The sequence below is a fragment of the Miniopterus natalensis genome, chromosome 4, assembly GCF_054644295.1.
Source record: "Miniopterus natalensis isolate mMinNat1 chromosome 4, mMinNat1.hap1, whole genome shotgun sequence".
NCBI classification, from domain to species: Eukaryota; Metazoa; Chordata; class Mammalia; order Chiroptera; family Miniopteridae; genus Miniopterus; species Miniopterus natalensis.
This window is the reverse complement of record NC_142084.1, coordinates 51,083,913-51,101,797: the sequence shown is the minus strand read 5'-3', so window position 1 is coordinate 51,101,797 and position 17,885 is coordinate 51,083,913. Positions and strand designations below refer to the sequence as shown.

At 35.1% G+C, this 17,885-nt stretch overlaps 1 protein-coding gene across 8 annotated transcripts in view; it reads left to right on the top strand.

Annotated features, from left to right (window-relative positions):
- GRIA2 (glutamate ionotropic receptor AMPA type subunit 2) overlaps positions 1 to 17,885 on the top strand; it is a 112,373-nt gene that overhangs the window by 88,168 nt on the left and 6,320 nt on the right. For all 8 annotated transcript variants that reach the window (XM_016200320.2, XM_016200321.2, XM_016200322.2 and 5 more), the window contains exons 10-12: positions 40 to 246; positions 743 to 1,113; positions 5,474 to 5,672. In XM_016200320.2, the coding sequence (XP_016055806.1) occupies positions 40 to 246; positions 743 to 1,113; positions 5,474 to 5,672 (777 nt within the window). The remainder of the gene's footprint in view (positions 1 to 39; positions 247 to 742; positions 1,114 to 5,473; positions 5,673 to 17,885) is intronic.

Below are 17,885 nucleotides of genomic sequence, written 5' to 3'. Positions count from 1 at the left end.
ACTGCTTTTTATCAACTGAACAACTGTCTTTCCATATAGGAATCTCCATATGTTATGATGAAGAAAAACCATGAGATGCTTGACGGCAATGAGCGCTATGAGGGCTACTGTGTTGACTTGGCTGCAGAAATCGCCAAACATTGTGGGTTCAAGTACAAGCTGACAATTGTTGGGGATGGCAAGTATGGGGCCAGGGATGCAGACACGAAAATTTGGAATGGGATGGTTGGAGAACTTGTCTATGGGGTAAGTATAGCTCTTCTCATAGAAAGTCATTCAATTTGAACTGTTGTTGACAGAATGCCTCCCCTCCCTGCAAAGTACCTGTCTGAGGTTGTTGGCTTCCCACATTACTCTAGGAACACTACCCTATTTCCTTGCGAACATTTGAAGATTAAAGATGAAGTCAGAAGCAAGCGTGCAGATTAAGTGAGACAGGCATTTCATCTGTCTTGAAGAGTCTGGGCCATATGTGTTGTTCAAAGGCTGCAAAGGCACAAATGCAGTGTAAAGATGGAATTAGCATAATCAAGCCAGATGGGTGTACTATGTATTTATCAAAAGGAGGGATATCTGGGGAACGAGTTGCTTTTTTGTTTATTCTTTGCTGGGTCTCTACCACGGAAATAATTACGGCCATTTCCTTGATTTCCTTTCCTTCCCCTTTGATCCAGTAATGTAACCATGATTCCTTTCTGACCATGGCTCCAGGTACTATTACTTTCCTTTGTTTCCCTTACAGAAAGCTGATATTGCAATTGCTCCACTAACTATTACCCTTGTGAGAGAAGAAGTGATCGACTTCTCAAAGCCCTTTATGAGCCTCGGGATCTCTATCATGATCAAGAAGCCTCAGAAGTCCAAACCAGGAGTGTTTTCATTTCTTGATCCTTTAGCCTATGAGATCTGGATGTGCATTGTTTTTGCCTACATTGGGGTCAGTGTAGTTTTATTCCTGGTCAGCAGATTTAGCCCCTACGAGTGGCACACTGAGGAGTTTGAAGATGGAAGAGAAACACAAAGTAGTGAATCAACTAATGAATTTGGGATTTTTAATAGTCTCTGGTTTTCCTTGGGTGCCTTTATGCAGCAAGGATGCGATATTTCGCCAAGGTTGGTTACTCACCTGCTTCAACTTTGTGCATTTTAGGTCTCAAGTGGACATTCATGGTGTTTATGAATTCACTCTAAAGACATTAGCAGCCGCCGACTACCTGTCCGAGCAGTTTAAGACTCAAGGCCAGGTACTTAAATCGGCGTAAGCCTGTGAAATATTTGAGCAATGTTCTTGGAATATTGACCTTATATTTCCCTGGTGAAATCGTACACACCATGGAGAGGCTATAAAATGCATGAGGTTGCGATCACTCCACGCCTTCTTGGAGGGGTACCGTGTTTTTGCTGCATGTTCTCATTTTACAGTCATCTGTGTGTGGATCCACAGAACTGTATATGGGAAAATGGGCAGTGTTACGTGTAAACTACAAAAGCAGTGGCTTGTTCACAAAACCTCATTGGCGCACATCCCATTTCTTTTATTTCCCCATCATTAGCTCATTGAAATGGTATAGGAGAGATTACAAAATTTGCTTTTTTTTTTTTTTTAAGGTTAGATTGCTGGATTAAAAGGGCATTATGATAATCATTTTACAAATATTTAGAAACACATGGGAGGGCAACCATTGAATGGTAATACACACATCATGGAAGAAATTCACACACTTCTCTTCTCATCATGCCATGTGAATTCCTGCACTAGAATGCCTAAATATGATGAATATACTTCAAAACACATATTGCTTTTTCATGTTATACACATGAGTAAGAATGACAGTCATATCTTTCTCTTTTGAGGAATAAATCATCCTATTTCTAGTGTGATTGCTTTAATATTTAAAACCTAAATGATTATCTCTCTGTTGGCATATTTTAAATTGGGTTTGATTACCCTACTTTGATTCTATGGGATATTTTAATAACTAGAGAAGAGGGTGACTTTTCTATTACTATTTCATTACATTATTAATTTTTTTGGCACTTTGGGGGAAAATAAGTGATTAATTTTTTTAAATATATATATGCTCAAAAAATGTGTATCTTTTGCAATTTTTATTGTATACTCTATCCAGTGAGATAAAGAAAATATAATATATCCAGAAATTATTAATCACTTACTTCTCTGGTAGTAGGTAAAGTTTTTATGAATTATATAGATCTAAACAATCTTAATTCAATCATGTTTTCTATGTCTTTTCTGTGGAACTACATTAAATTAGAAATATTCCAATGGTAGTTTTATGGCATATATATATTTGTGTATATACAATTTTGATGATCTCTGACAAGATATGTAGGATTCATAGTTTTATCTTTATATTTAGTTTACCTGATTTAAGTTAAAGACATAAAGAGAAGTGTCTAATGAGGAAGAAAAATACTAACCAAATTTAGATCTCAGAGAACATTCTGGTCCTTAAATAATAGCAAAATAATTCATCTTTGGTAAGAAGGCTACTAAAGCATAATGATCCTATTCCTGAGACATAAAGCAATTATCTCAGAATGGCATAAACATGCTCTGCCTTTTGAGTAAGTAGGAGAAGTGTATGGGCGATTATTATGGAGCAGAGTATACTGACCAGGCTTCCCATAAATGGACTCTGCTCCATGTTCATCATGGCTCTGAAGGTAGCTGTTCTGGTGTCCAGTGCTTGTTAAGGAGCATAAAACACACTTATACATGGGGTTTGAGGCACAGGGCACATTTAACAACCTGTGTTATTGCAGGGCCCACCGAGACAGAGAACTTCTAATTTTCAACAATAGATAGTGTATTTTTTTCCTTGTTTTCAATTTATTTTATTTGGCTACATATCATATATGGGCAAATTCACTTTATTAAAAATTTTAAGCATATATATTTCATCTTATGTTAAATGTGCATTTAAAAAATTGAACGTATTACATAATATTGGCAAATTTAATGATGTTTTAATGAACCAAACTATCTTTATTTACAATGCAGTGATCATTACTTACTCCAGTTTAGAAAAGAATAGAGCAGCTTAACATCTAAAATTATAATAATAATAATGCATGAAATGCAGAGATCACTTTAGAGATTCTCATTAAATATTTAAAAAGATATTTATCATCTTTCCAAGTAAAATATGATGTGAAACTATATTATTAATAGCCATAAAACATTTAAATTTTAATCTAGAATGATTTATTGAATTGAATTGGTCACTTGCCTGAAATTAAGTTTGGAATATGTTAGCTATAATTTTCTGCAGACTAGAACAACAAAAATTATGAGAGCAAAATGCTCCTAAGCTGACTTTTTATTGTCTTTCTTGCATCTGTTCCCCCCCTCCAAAACATCTCTAAAGAATTCAAATGAATTAAACAAAATACCATTTTAAAATAATATTTAATAGTGAATAAAAAGAAATATTAGAATATGTGCATTTATTTGCTCCATTATTGCAGATGCTGAGAGGTGAAAGTTTTGTATTTAGTTAGAAAGACTGTTTTTGTCCATTACCATAAAACATAAAATTGAATTTGCCCCTCTGCATAAAATCTCTTGGGAACTCTTTCAAAAATATTAATTGATCCTTTGAAAACACTAACAAGTAAATAATAAAATACTCAAGAATTTTCTGCTTTGAATGATGTATAAGTCCAATCAGTTTTTTATCTTGTACACTTTAAATGAATTAGCATATTTAATCTCATTAAATCTGATTTAAGCACTGAATTAGAGAACAACATATCTTTTTCTTGTGTCTATTTTACAACTAGAACAGAATGAATTATAACAAATGATTCTCAAATATATTGCAAATTAACATGCAATGTATAGTGTTAAAAGCAATTACCATGTAATCAGTTTTGTTTTAAAGGGTTTGAGCAGTCACGTACTAAATCTGCCCCCTTAAATACAGGGCATATGCTATTTAATTACACCTTCCATTGTTGTGCAATAAATAGTGAACATCTTGAGAGTAGCTATGTCTATAGTAGTGGTTTCCCAAATTTAAAATATATTGAATGTCCTTTCAGAATATGAGTGTTTAACTCTTTCATCCTGTCGTATTTGTTTAATTCTTTGCATCTCTTAAAAACCGTGATAAAGATTCTTAGCTATATTCTTTTTGCTTTTCCCTGCTTGCACCTTTTCTCCTTTTATTTTAGCAACAGGTGTTTTTTATATGAAAAAAACAAACCCCTTTACTTTTAAATTAGCTTCCCCCTTTTTCTTGACTGCTTGAGTAGTTTATTCTACAAATATTACCCAATAATTTGATGTGGCATCTGTGATTCATCAGAAAGTATATTTCTTACTGTTAATTGTGAGGGAGTTTGATTTAGGCCAGACATTGCCAAATTTTTGTGACTTAAATTTTTAGAACTGTTACTTTTACACTGTAGCAAGTTTAAATTTTAGACAAAGCAGAGTTATTAATAAAAAAGAAAAATAAGTTATATTTGTTTGTTAATATTACTCAAATGCCTTTATATGTAGAATCCCACCAAATTCTTTCAAACAATATAGTGTACATCTATTTCTGTATGTGCATATCTGTATTTATCTACCCAAGGTTTAAAGTAAGTTATTGGGAATCTAAGCTTTTGAAAAAGTATTTTATGTAAGAATTTATGGCCATAGAAATATTATTATTTTAGCATATTTCAAACTAGGAATTTTTATCTTGGCAAAATTTTAAATGTCTAATTTGTTTTCCTTAAGTTTTCTTTTTTTTTCTTAAGCAGGAGCCACAAAGGAGCAGGGTGATAACCGTCCATGCCATGAAACATCTGATTTTTATTCATTTAGAATTATATCTTGTTTCATACCTTTGTTTGTAGTATCATTTCTTTTTTTCATCTTCTATCTTATACTGTACCTAAAACTCACATTTTGGCACAAACAAAAAACTAACAAAATTTTGGACCTTTTTTGAGGGTTTTGGAACTTCATTGGCTGAACTAAAGGGAGGGTTTCTTTGCTGTTGAAAGCTATATCTATGGTGCTTACTCTTTTATTTTTAATATTTGGTTTTGTTTGTCTACATTGTCCTGAATATTGCTGGTGACCTTAGATTCTCTTGTTCATGTCCGCTTATGCCACGAGTGGATATAGTAGCATGAGCATTGGATGGTTTATTTGCACATTTCTTGAAATTGCTTTGTTATGAGATTTCATACTGTAAACGATCTGGGCGTTATAACTATGAAAGAATCAGCAATCTGAAGTTTTTGCCTCTGGGTACTTCATCAAATCTAGCTAATCTGTACTCCTTGCCCAGAACGTTTAATAATTTCCAGTTTCATTAAGTAGCAGGTATATTGAAAAGTATAAAGTTAATTATTCCCCTGTAAGTTAATATTTGCATAATACTGCTAACTTGTTGTTTTATTAGGTCATTCATTTCACTTTACAAATCCATTTCATACTTGTTATTAGATCCCTCTCTGGGCGCATTGTTGGAGGTGTGTGGTGGTTCTTTACCCTGATCATAATCTCCTCCTACACGGCTAACTTAGCTGCCTTCCTGACTGTAGAGAGGATGGTGTCTCCCATCGAAAGTGCTGAGGATCTTTCTAAGCAAACAGAAATTGCTTATGGAACATTAGACTCTGGCTCCACTAAAGAGTTTTTCAGGGTAAGAGATTCTGCTTTGTAATTTCTGCTTTCGTTCTTAAAATTTAACCTATTTAAACTTTGGCTCCCTTTGCTTTTCCCTTACGGTCTATACAAAGGTGCTATGTGACCGCTAACTCCGTTTTTTTCTCTAACTCTATTTCCATCAATTTTTGTCATTGAATTTATTGGGGGACATTGGTTAATAAAATTATACCTTAACCCAGTCAATCATAGAAACATGCCATAATTACCAGGACACCAAGATACCCAAATTCTCTAGTAGACAAGATGAGAAAGCTGGATGGCTGTGGGCAAAGGAAGGCTGCTACTTGTGTGTCAGTGCACTAGCCCCGTACAGACCATGGTTCTTTATATACAGATGCTTCTAGTGGGAAGTGTTGCAAAGTTGCCTTGCTTGTACTCCTAAAATTAATATTTACTGCACATCTTCGGTCGTCCTCTCTCGTAACTGTCCTTTAGCTGTAAGCATGTTTAGGGCTCCTGTATGGGGGATTCGAGACAGGGCGAAAGCTGGCAGATTGATTATCATGGTGGCCAACCTGCCGGGAAAGGAGATATAGCTGAGTGGGCTGCAGCCGACTGAAGACACGTATTCTAATTTGTCCCCTGGCCGTCTGTTATGTTTACTTTCAGATTCAAGGCAGCTAATTATATGTGGGAGAAAAAACTTTCATCATTTTTACCATTTGCTAATATTTAAAGCTCTAACAGTTGTCTTATGCTTCCTAATATGGCTTATTTGGGTTTTATTAATAGTTTTCTCCTTCTTATGCTGTTTACAACTAGTATTTTATTATTTATTTCACTTAAAAATGTCTACTGTCACAGGGTTTATCAAGCCAAGTTTCTGTTTTTACCATAGCAGGAGCTTTGGATTTGGCCATTGGAGAAACTGACTTGAGAAGTTGGGTCATTGGCTAAATTTTAAAGATATATAACTAGCAAAAGAATGAAAAAATAATTTTTAAGGCCATTTAGAAATTAAATAGCCAGTTTTAAAACAAAATTCTGAACTTCTAGCTTTTTGTCTCCATATTAACTAATGTTTCCTAAAAGTATATCTTTTGGGAGGAAATGAAAGTACCTTACTTATATCAAATTATAAGATGAATATTTCATCTTGTTTATAGAGAGCTATCTCTTTGGTCCTAAGGTGATATCAATTACTCAATATAAGACTAAAGTATTTTCAGACTTCAGTTAAATAATATTATAAACTGTGTTATATTAATATTGTTTTAGTGAATTCAGTGAGTGTGCATTAGTTTTAGAATTCCAATTTAAGCTTAAAGATTTTTAACTTAAAAGCTGTACATTCCATCAGTGATAATCAGTAAAACAAACATGAGAAAGAAATACTTTCTTTGTTCTGCTAAAGAGAGTGTAAATGTGTCAGCGGTGTCAGGGGGGTCTCTGGCCTGAGATCGTCCCTGGCCAGAGACAATACTCTGCACCCCCAGTTCTTGTCTTGCTTGTAGGAATGATTTCAAGCAAGAGACAACAAACCACAGCAAAAGCAGGTGAGGTTTTATTTGTAGGAAAGAAATACACTCAGATAGGACCTGAGCAGGCAACTCAGCCGGCTGAAACCAAAGTGCCCAGGTATTTGGGAGTTTAGAAGATTTATACCCCTAGGCCGGAATGCCCCTAGGCAAGGAGCAAGTCGCCCCCTCCCTCATATCTCAAAAAAATGTATCTTTAAGTTATAAGGCTCCTTCCCTGGGTGTTACACCACAGGCTAGACCACATCCTAGAGGGGCTCTGAATCTTTCCTGCTCACTCAGGGGAGCCTGCCACCTCCACTGTCTATTTGCAGTTTGTCGCGTCTCACATACACTCGCTCCAAGCCCCAGCTATCTCTCCCAGCTCATATCCACCTAGCTGCCTACTCTAACAAATGGAAGGCAATCCTGTAACCACCAAGAGGTGTGAGGAAAAAGCTCCTGCATCTTCATTTTCCAGGGTTTACTGCCATGGAACCCCTATAAATCCTTGTACGGAGTTAGTGATAAAGCCTGACTCACTTTGGAGCTGCTGATTGTCCCTAATTATATAGTGCCACTGTAGCATACCTATAATTAAGAAGGAATTAGGCTTTCAATTATAAGCTGCTATTTTTAGACTTCCACATTTTGATAATCCCTTTTCTCAGTAAAAGAGGACAGATCTTAGATGAGTAGAAAATGATTTCATGGGACCTATATGCATTGTGCTCCTACAGAAGGTTAGATTTGAGGGATAGGAAATGATCTCTATTTATAAGCCTATCATTGGCCTGTCAATCCATGAAGCTCAATTATTGACTTACAGAAGAAAGTGCTTCTTCATGCCTCTCCAAAATCTCCCACCCTGCAACCATTTATTTCCTCTGGTTCTCTTTTCTGGGAGGGGCAGCATGCATCCTCTGAATAAGTGATCAACTCTAGTTATGCTGAGTCGGGAAGGAAGTGATTCTAAACCATTGTCAAAACAAAGGCATTCATTCCCCTTCTTATTTAACGAAGTTAATTATTCCATCCTCAGAGATAAATGTGGTCTGATAATAATCCATGAAACTATACTGTTGTTACCCAGCATTACAGATTTTTCACAGAGTTTACAAATAGTATAAATGGCAGATAAATAGTATTAATGCAGATGTTCTAAAATGAAAGGAATCATTTGAAATTTTTCTTATATATATATATATGATTTATGATCATATATGATCATACATATGATTTACTATATAATAATCAAAATTACCAAAGAATTATAATAATGTAGATTATATTTTTAAAGGTAGCAACCTTTTCCCAACTCCCTCTGTGGCATAAGATACATCTATTTATATTTACATATAAAAAATTGAAATATACTTATAAATAAAAATGAACCATTATATAACAGCTTCCCTATAGAACTACATTAAATGGTATTTCATTACAGTTACATCTTGTTCCAGTTACTGCTTGTGATCAGCAAAAATACAGCATGCTTTCCTTATATATATTCTATTGAACAGATTTTTACTCATTTATGATAGTCCTTCATACCTATTTCATTATTTCTGGTATAGCTAATGATTTGTCTGCCATAGTTTCCTATATGTCACACATATTTCCATGAGGGGGGAAATATGTATATATACTTCTAGTTTTGTATATATGATTATATGTTTATATACTTCTAGATTCCTATATATAAATACATATGTACATACATTTTATATCTTTCAAATATTTTGGAAATAGTGTGTGTATAGTCCTATATATGTGTCTGTGTATATATATGTGTGTGTGTGTATATATATGTGTGTGTATATACATATGTATGTGTATATATGTATGTATATTAGTAATATCAGAGTAGACCCTTTATGGACCTTGCACTCAAGCTTAACCACTTAAATGGCTTCTAAAACATAAGTATTAAATAAATGCGGAGTTTGACTAAATTAGCAATAAATAACATATAATGGAAGTGTTGTGAGTCACTCATGGCATGGTTAGGCATATCTGTTACAGGTTTTTCTTCCTTAAATTTTGGGAGCTTGAGTATTGCATAACAGTCTGCATGGCTGTCAGCTCGGCATGCCCAAGGCTTCACTAGATGATCCAGGACACATTGAAACCACTTCCTCTCTGGTTGGCAGTTTTCCTTCCTCTGACATTTTAAGTTTTCTCACCATTCCACAAAACATCTGAGGACAGTATTGAATTCTTAAAGACTTTAAAGATACATCTTGCCTAGGTTGCCTGGGGAAAGCTTGTGCTCTATCAGTTCAGCTAAATGTAGCTGGTTTAATGATGCAGGAAAGGTCAAAATTTTAGAAGTCTTTGCCAATGTCTCCTTTAAAAATTAGTATGCAGTTTAAAGACCTTGCAGCTCATTGAGTAGTTCCCAAATTCATAGGAATATAAATAAATGTATGAGACTATATTGAATCATGTTTTCTGTGATCATAGTGCTATGGAAGGAAAAGGAAAGGGTATGAGTACTTGCGAATTATGATCATGGTGCAAAGTGGTCACCTCTCCCCGGGAAAATATGTTAACTGGGTTACTCTCCTCTTTCTATGGCCATGCTCAGCAAATGTCCCTGAGCTGTGAGCTCCCCACCCAGTCACTTCATTTAGAGACCACCCTTGCAAAACAGAAGGGAGGTGTGAGCTCACATTTTTCACTCGAGAATCATTTGGCTCTAATCAGATTACAGGGGTCTTTCTAGTATTGCCCATTATCAGATCATAAGGACAATTATTCTAGCAGAAAAGGTCAAACAATGGAGAAATAATTGAGATTAGTCTCCAAACTCTACTAAGACTCCTGTTTAGGTTCCTCAGAGAAGATGAATTTCAGTATAAACCTGTGCAGGTGCTTCAGATGACTTGATGTTCAACTCACTTTATTTTTGTGATTATGTGAGAGAATCATTTCTGCTCGCTCTACTGGGTGTCTCACACTAGTTGCCATGGTAATAAATGCAGTCCCAAAGCTCAGCAGAGAAGAGAAATAGAACTGTGTGATCATTTAAATATACTGGAATTAAAATCTAAAGTTTTGAGAATTTGTTAACTAGGTGATATTTGAAGGAAAACTAGTTCCTCCCCCAGTGCAGTGTAGAGCATTTGGGAGGAAACACCCAGGTCTTGGCTTCTCCCTGGGGAGAGAGGGAGACTGGATTCTACGGACAATTTCTGACTTTTCAGGGTGGCTTCCTGAGGCACCGGTTTCTTTCTTGCCTGAATCAAAGCATTGACAAGAACAGGCACCAGTTTGGGGACCACTGAGAACAAAGGCAAAGGTCTGGACTAGCAAGCACAGGCTCACTGGGCACAGACCCCCTGCTCTAGCTCAGGGAGGAACGAGTGGGAGAAAACCTTCAACTCCCAGCTTCCGCCTGGGGCGAAAAAAGGTGGAGTGTGGGTTCAGTGTTTTTCCCTTGGGGGATGCTGCCCAAAGGATTGGTTTCTGTCTCATCTGTCATGTGCTATAATGTGGATGAACCTTGAGGATATTATACAAAGTGAAATAAGCCCATCGTAGAAGGACAAATACTGTATAAGTTCACTTATACGAGTTCTGACTTTAGTGATTGCTTTCTTTTTAATATGACAGATGTATCAAATACATGAAAATAACTATCATCTCGTCTTTAAATTTTCTTATCACTTAAACCTAAGAATTCTGAAATACCTTAACCATTCTCTATTGAATTATATTTTATACCCTTCATCCTGATCTCTGTATCTTCTGAATGTAGGTTTTCAGTGTTATTCCTGAAGTATGGCATCTAGACTTAGGGTATGACTTAGTCTACCTATAGAGGATCTTAGCTTGTATCTGGAAATTCAGATTTCAGTCCAATTTTAACCTGGACACATGTTCTTCAGGCAACACGGTGTTTACATTTAAAACAGAAAGAAAAAAGAAAAAAATGAATGCCTTTAACTGGGGAACGTACTCTGCTTTCACTGTAGTCACACCACTCTTGATTACCCCACTCCTCTCCGTTTCACTCAGGCTTGTTTCCTGCTTGGCCCTCCAGGTATTTGAAATTACAAAACTCTGTTATCTAGACTCTATAATTCTATTTAAAAAGCTTCAAGTTTGTTAGCTTCTGTAGTTACTGCATCACATTAATAGCTTGCTTTAAAGTTGTTGTTTGCTGAAAACCTGGGTGATTTTACTATGAATTATGGCTACCCTCCTGCCTTCCATTCTGTGAATATGCAATTGATTGAAGCCGCATGCAAGGTTTTGTATTCATCCCTGTTAAATTTCACCTTGGTTTTTGGTTTATTTGTCCAACCTCATAAAATTGAAATACTGATTCTCTCACCTATCATAAAAACATCTGTAACCTTGATCATTTGCCATTTATATCTTCATCCAAATTGACTGAGATACCATATACAATGAGGCTATGTAAGGAATCAGTGATATTTTCATGTTATTAATATTAGTAATAACTAATATTCTTTGGGTGTCATTTATATTTTAATCATAAGCTCACCTAATTCTGCTAACTCCAACTCTTCATGGAATCCACAAGGATAATATGAGATATTTTGTCAAATACATTGATAATACTCAAGATATTCTCTGTTCACAATAGACTTTGAATGGGTCAATTGATTAACCCTGTTAAAAAATAAAAAATGTGATCATAGGGGATCACTTGCTCTTCCTGTTGCATTATCAATTCACATTATAGGCACATGTGTGCACATATAGTTAATACACAGATATAATTAGTAAGAGATTTCACTAATGGTATCATTTATCATTCATAAGGGAGTGAAGCATGGAAGTGCCAATTACATTTTAAACTTTAAAGATACGTTTTCCAAACAGGAAATTATCAGAAGGATATGCTTCTATTAATAATTTATGCATTAACCTCACTCTATAGTTTTCACAATTGAAAGTAATTTCAAGATGCCAAAAAGAACTCTAAGATGTAACTTAGCTTTACTTTTGGCTGATTAGACTGCTGCAACAAATCTAAATTTAGGCCTCAGTGAACTTATCAATAAATTATACATAAATATGTACCTGAATTTCTCTAAATTTGATAAGATTGCCAAGTGACTTCTTCTCCTTAACAGAACATTGTTTATCTAAACACTATATTTGAGTATTCTTATGGTTTAATGTATATACATGTGTAATGAACGTTTGGCCATCCTGACCTTATGCCTGGTTCTTCTAGGGGTTAATAAACCATGTTAACTTAGGCAAGTTAGTTGATTTTTCTGACTTTTGCTCCTAAAATAAAGGGCCTGGAATATAGTAAGTGATTTTTAAAGTTCATGCTAGTGCTAATCATTTGAAACTGTTAAGCTGTTAAAATTCCTTTTAGTTATATTATTTCATAAATCCCATTTTCATGTTTAAGAAGCTGAAAAATTATGCCAGTTTAGTTATAGAAATACAATTTGATTTGAATCTTGTTAATATTATTGGAGAATAGTTTTATTTGAAATGACACACTAATCATACAGAGAAATCCTTATAAAAACAAACAAGCCATACTTCTCTAAAATACTTCAACAACTATAATCCTTTATTAATAGCTAATTATTGCATCTTAATAAGAAAGAGAAAAACATATATCAAGGCTATATAAAATGTTCATAATTACATCATACATATAGGGTGGGGCAAAAGTAGGTTTACAGTAGTGAGTACACAAAGGTTTATTCTTGTATTATTATTTATCAATTATTGTATTATTTTCCACACAAGCAACTATAAACCTACTTTTGCTACATCCTGTACAATTTTAATGATTCCAAAAATGTTTTCCATTGACTTGATTCATGACTTTATGACTTTATTTTAAATCCCAAGAGTTATCATATTAAATATCAACTGTTAATAAAACGAAGCGAGCAAAGACATATCTAAGAAAATATTGTTAATGACTTCAGTAAAATGTTTACTATTAATTTTTTACATGTAGTAAATGGTATCATCTTTGATTGTGTAAAAGAGAATTAATATATGAGCAAACATGTTTTTTTTAGCCGAATGATGGGTAAGAAGTGATAAATCGATGGAGTTAGGCTCTGAAAATCTTTACTGGTACAATACTATTTTTAATTTTCCATTCTGTTTATTTGCAAGTCTATTTCTGCAACTGCAGTTTTTTGTTTTTCCTTTAGGGAAGCTAATGAGCTTCTTTTTAAACTTAAAGAAAAACTTCAAAGTAAATTTATTTTTTTTACTTTTATTCATATGATGAGATAAACTTTTATAAACAAGTGATTTACACAGACTCAGAAAAAAAAGAAGAGGTATAGGGACTTTATTATACATAATAATTACTCCTGAAATTTTGAACCCTTTTTAGGTTTTCTAAGTTTTTTCTTTCTTTTTGTGATGCTATTGTTGGCAAATGAAGTGAAAAAGTAGTACCAAAATATGAAAGACTTTTGTGTTTTTATTATTATGTTTTTATTTATGTTTTGCAGCATATTTTCATCTCACACCCTTAAAAATAATTTGTATATTGGAATATAAATATGCTACTATGTTTACTTGATATATACGCTGTGGGGCCCCCACATACGTTTCCTTGATTAAAGCTGCTGGAATGGGGACAAGATGAACCTTCTATTCCCTAATCAGTAACCCAAGTCAAGTACTTTCCAAGTATTTTGAAGAGATAAACAATGTTTAATTTCAAAATCCCCATTAACTGTAGTGGGGTTTTTTATTGGAGAAATCTCATTAAAACAAAATCACTTCCAATATTGGACAAGGGCATGGAAGTAGATTCAGCTCTTCTATTCTATTCTTATCTTCAAGGTTTATTCTACCAGTGTCAGAGGAATAGTATCCCTATTTTTGTAAAACTAATATCTCCATCTGGGCTTTGACATCTCTTTCCAATTAACTAAGATGTTGCTCTAAAACTTACACTTTAATAACGTCTCTAGTCTTTTCCTCTCCACCGGCTTAAGTCTGAAACGTCCTCGTGACAGCGCTCTCTTTTATCTTCTCCTCTTGTTCCATTCCCTCAGCTGACAAGTTTATAAATTTGTTTATGAGAGCCGCCTTTTTCCCATTCTGGCCGCTTTTTCCTTCATTCTTTCACACCTGATCTCTCTTACAAGCCTCGAGGAAAAATACTTTTCTAAAAGGGCCCCTTAATGCCCTTATGGCGAAATTGAAATGCTGTGTGTGTGTTTTCATGCTTGAAAAGAACTGTGCTACATGTAATATCATTCTGCAAAAGTATTTAGATACTTATTCCTCTCTTAGTGCATATAACTCTAATGCTTTCTTAATTTTTCTCTAAGCATTCTGTTCTTTCCTTCACTGACATTTTAACTTCTGTCTAAACTGCGTAATAAGACTACATGCTTTTCTCCGACTACAGCTCATTTTGTAATAGTTTTACCTAATACTTTTATAATCTTTTACATTTAAATACCATTCACATTTAATATACATAGCTACACAAACTACTGAAGTGAAGCTTTAAAAGTCAATACTATTTTAACTTCATTTAAAGAGAGGTTGACAATGTTGGGATGCTGAAGACACCTAATGATGCAAGTGACAAGGAATCAGCTTCAGATATTGATTCCCTTGATCCAATTAGACTATAAGTTGTTTATGTTGGCAACTACATCCAAATTAAAAAAAAAAAAAAAAGTACAACGGATACACTCCACTGGGGGGAGAATCTGGCTGTTGTTAAAATTTGAGTGTACATTAGTGAATTATTAAATTCTGATTTTCAATAAGTGCTATAGTTCAGGAACATATAAGAATTTTTGTAGGGACTGTAGATTTACATACACTGAAGAATGATAGGATGGGACTTATGTAAAATTCTTTTTGGTCTGTCAAGTCTAGTGGTTTGCAGGGAGAGTTGGAGTGCCTGCTGACATCCATAATGAAACAGTGGGCCATGCTATGAGTTCCATGCAGAGGGTAAAGGACCAGCCAAAAGGATGAAAACGGAAAGCAGGGGACAATTATTTATGTCTTACATACAAAGTTTTATAGGCTGTCAACCAAGTGGACTAGAAAATAGAGGTTATTAATTCACAGTATGACACCCTAATTTTTATATTTAGGAGGGTATAAGTCAAGTTCTTCCACTCACAGATTAGAGTTACCTTCTTATTAATGGTTATACTACCTCAGACATTGTAATATTTCTAGAAAAAAAGGGGAGGTTTTCATGAAAAATATCTCTATTCATGTTTGAAGTGAAACCTAGAGATTATCACAATGGGGAGCACAGTTTTAAAAATAAATTCTATGAAGGCACTTATGGTATAGAATGATGCCTGGCATTTGGAAATCTCTACATCGTTTGGACCTCATTTATATTCGGAAATCATTTAGAACTCCCATCCTAGAAAAAAGAAAAAAAAAGAAAAAAAAAAGCCGTGCTGACATTGTGAAAAGGTATTTTGCTATTTATTAGCATTTGGGGGGTAATTACAGTTTTTTGACAGTGAACGGTATAAGAATGAATAGTCTAAGTGGTGAAAAGAATCTGGAATGCAGCACCTATGTTTCCTACTAACCCTCGATTAGGTGTGTTTCACAAGGATAATAACAATTTCCTTTAAAATGTCATCTTTTCCTCCCAAGGAGGAAAAGGCTTATTTAGCTGGTAGAAAAATTAATGCCTGTATTACTATATATGAGGAAGAACTAAAACTAAATTAAAATGACTATTGGCTTCTTTCACAGAAAAGGAATCCATCTTTCTCTTAGATATAATTACACTAGATGTGTTTAGTTTATATGGAACATTTCCCCAACAATGCTAGACAATAGGCATCTTTTCTCTTTATGTTGATCTTAAAATTCCACACTGTTATTTCCTGTGATATATTAGTCAAATTGATGTGCCTATTAATAATATCAAACTATGGAAAGGGATTTGAATAGTCATGTTCGGAGTCTTAACTCCTTAAGAAACTCAGGAAGTCAACAGTGTTGTCCTGACCAAGCTATCATTCATTCCTGCTTATCAAGGCATCACTTAGCTCCTCATCAAAACATGATGGGCCGGCCGGTGTGGCTCAGTGGTTGAGCATCAACCTATGAACCAGGAGGTTGCGGCTCGATTCCCGGTCAGGACACATGCCGGGTTGCAGGCTGGATCCCCAGCAGGGCACATTTAAGAGGCAGCGGATCAATGACTCCCTCTCATCATTGATGTTTCTCTCTCTCTCTCCCTCTCCCTTCCTCTCTCTGAGGTCAATAAAATCATATTTTTAAAAAATGTGACAGAACATGCCATCCTGAAGAAATTAACTCTATCATGCTTCCCGAAAGAAGGAATAGTTGATTTAACATGTAAACAAACAATTCACCCTTCCTTGGCTTGCTGTAGTTGGGTCCTGGTGGAGCTTTCATCTTACAGACCTGCTTTCATAACAGAGAGGAAGTCTGATGCAGTCAGTAATGAAGCTTCCAATCTGTTATCTCAAGACGGGGCATTGTTTAGAAATAGAAATGGTTTGAAGAACGGCCTAGACAAATCATTGGATGATTGAATTATTTCCAATAAGTAAGGAACTTTTATAAATCTGGAGTGAAAGTATCCCTCTGGGAGGACACCTGGGTCTTCTCGCGGCCCAGACCGCTGGGCTGACGTGGTCCGTGGGCTCTCAGGACCGCGGTCCCTAGTCAGGGGGAGACACGACGAAACGGAGCCACTGTCTCTGCACCTCTCACTGTTACGTGTATTACAGATTTTAGTGTGGTCCAAACTGACTCTACTTATTTACACTTGACTCTGCATTTTCACCAAGATAGAGTGTTTTATATATGTAAAGCCACCTTAATCCCTAAGGCAGCATTCTAAACAAATCTATATTATGACTGCTTATAATGAATTGATTTATCCTTGCTTTCTCTAAGATAAAGTTTATATGATTTTAAATTCCTTAGAGTAAAATGTAAATAGCCCAGCTGGCGTGGCTCAGCGGTTGGGCATCAACCTAGGATCCAGGAGATCGCAGTGCGATTCCCGGTCAGGGCACACGGCCTGCTGGGGGCGTGCAGGAGACCGCGGATCAGTGACCCTCATCATTGATGTTTCTCTCTCTCCCTCTCCCTTCCTCTCTGAAATCGATAACTATATATTTTTAAATGTAAACAAACAAAAAGGCCCAAAACCTCATGAATCTTAACAGCAATTTTTCAATGTCAAGTTTCCTATATTAGAATAATAAGAGGGATTATTTAGAGCCACCTTCCCAAAGGGGTTAAAGTCAGTTGAGAAAAGTGTGAAGAGAAACATAAACAGATATTCAAAAGCTATGACTTTCCAACTTTATGCTCAGCTGCCCTTTGTACTATGATTAAAGTATTAAATGACTCTTTTGATGTCTATTTTTGCAAGAGTCGATTAGCTTTGAAGATAAATATATTATCCATTGTACTGCTTTCATATCTATCACTCATAAGGACATTCTTGGTTTTTTACTATATTTTGTAATGAATAGTATTTTGGTTGTTTAAATATTCAAAACACAAAGTTTCATTTTAAATAAAAGAAAATCCCAAAGCCTAAAGGATATTCTTTTGAAAAATCAGTGTTATTCTAGAAATATTTGAGTCAGGATCTAATAGAGGCTCTAGCATTGTTTTCCTTTTTCCTTAGGCAACGGGCATTACAGTAGGATCTTACCACTTACATGCCTGACCCATCGATGTGACTCAGGCTCCTGTTCCGCCGCTTATTA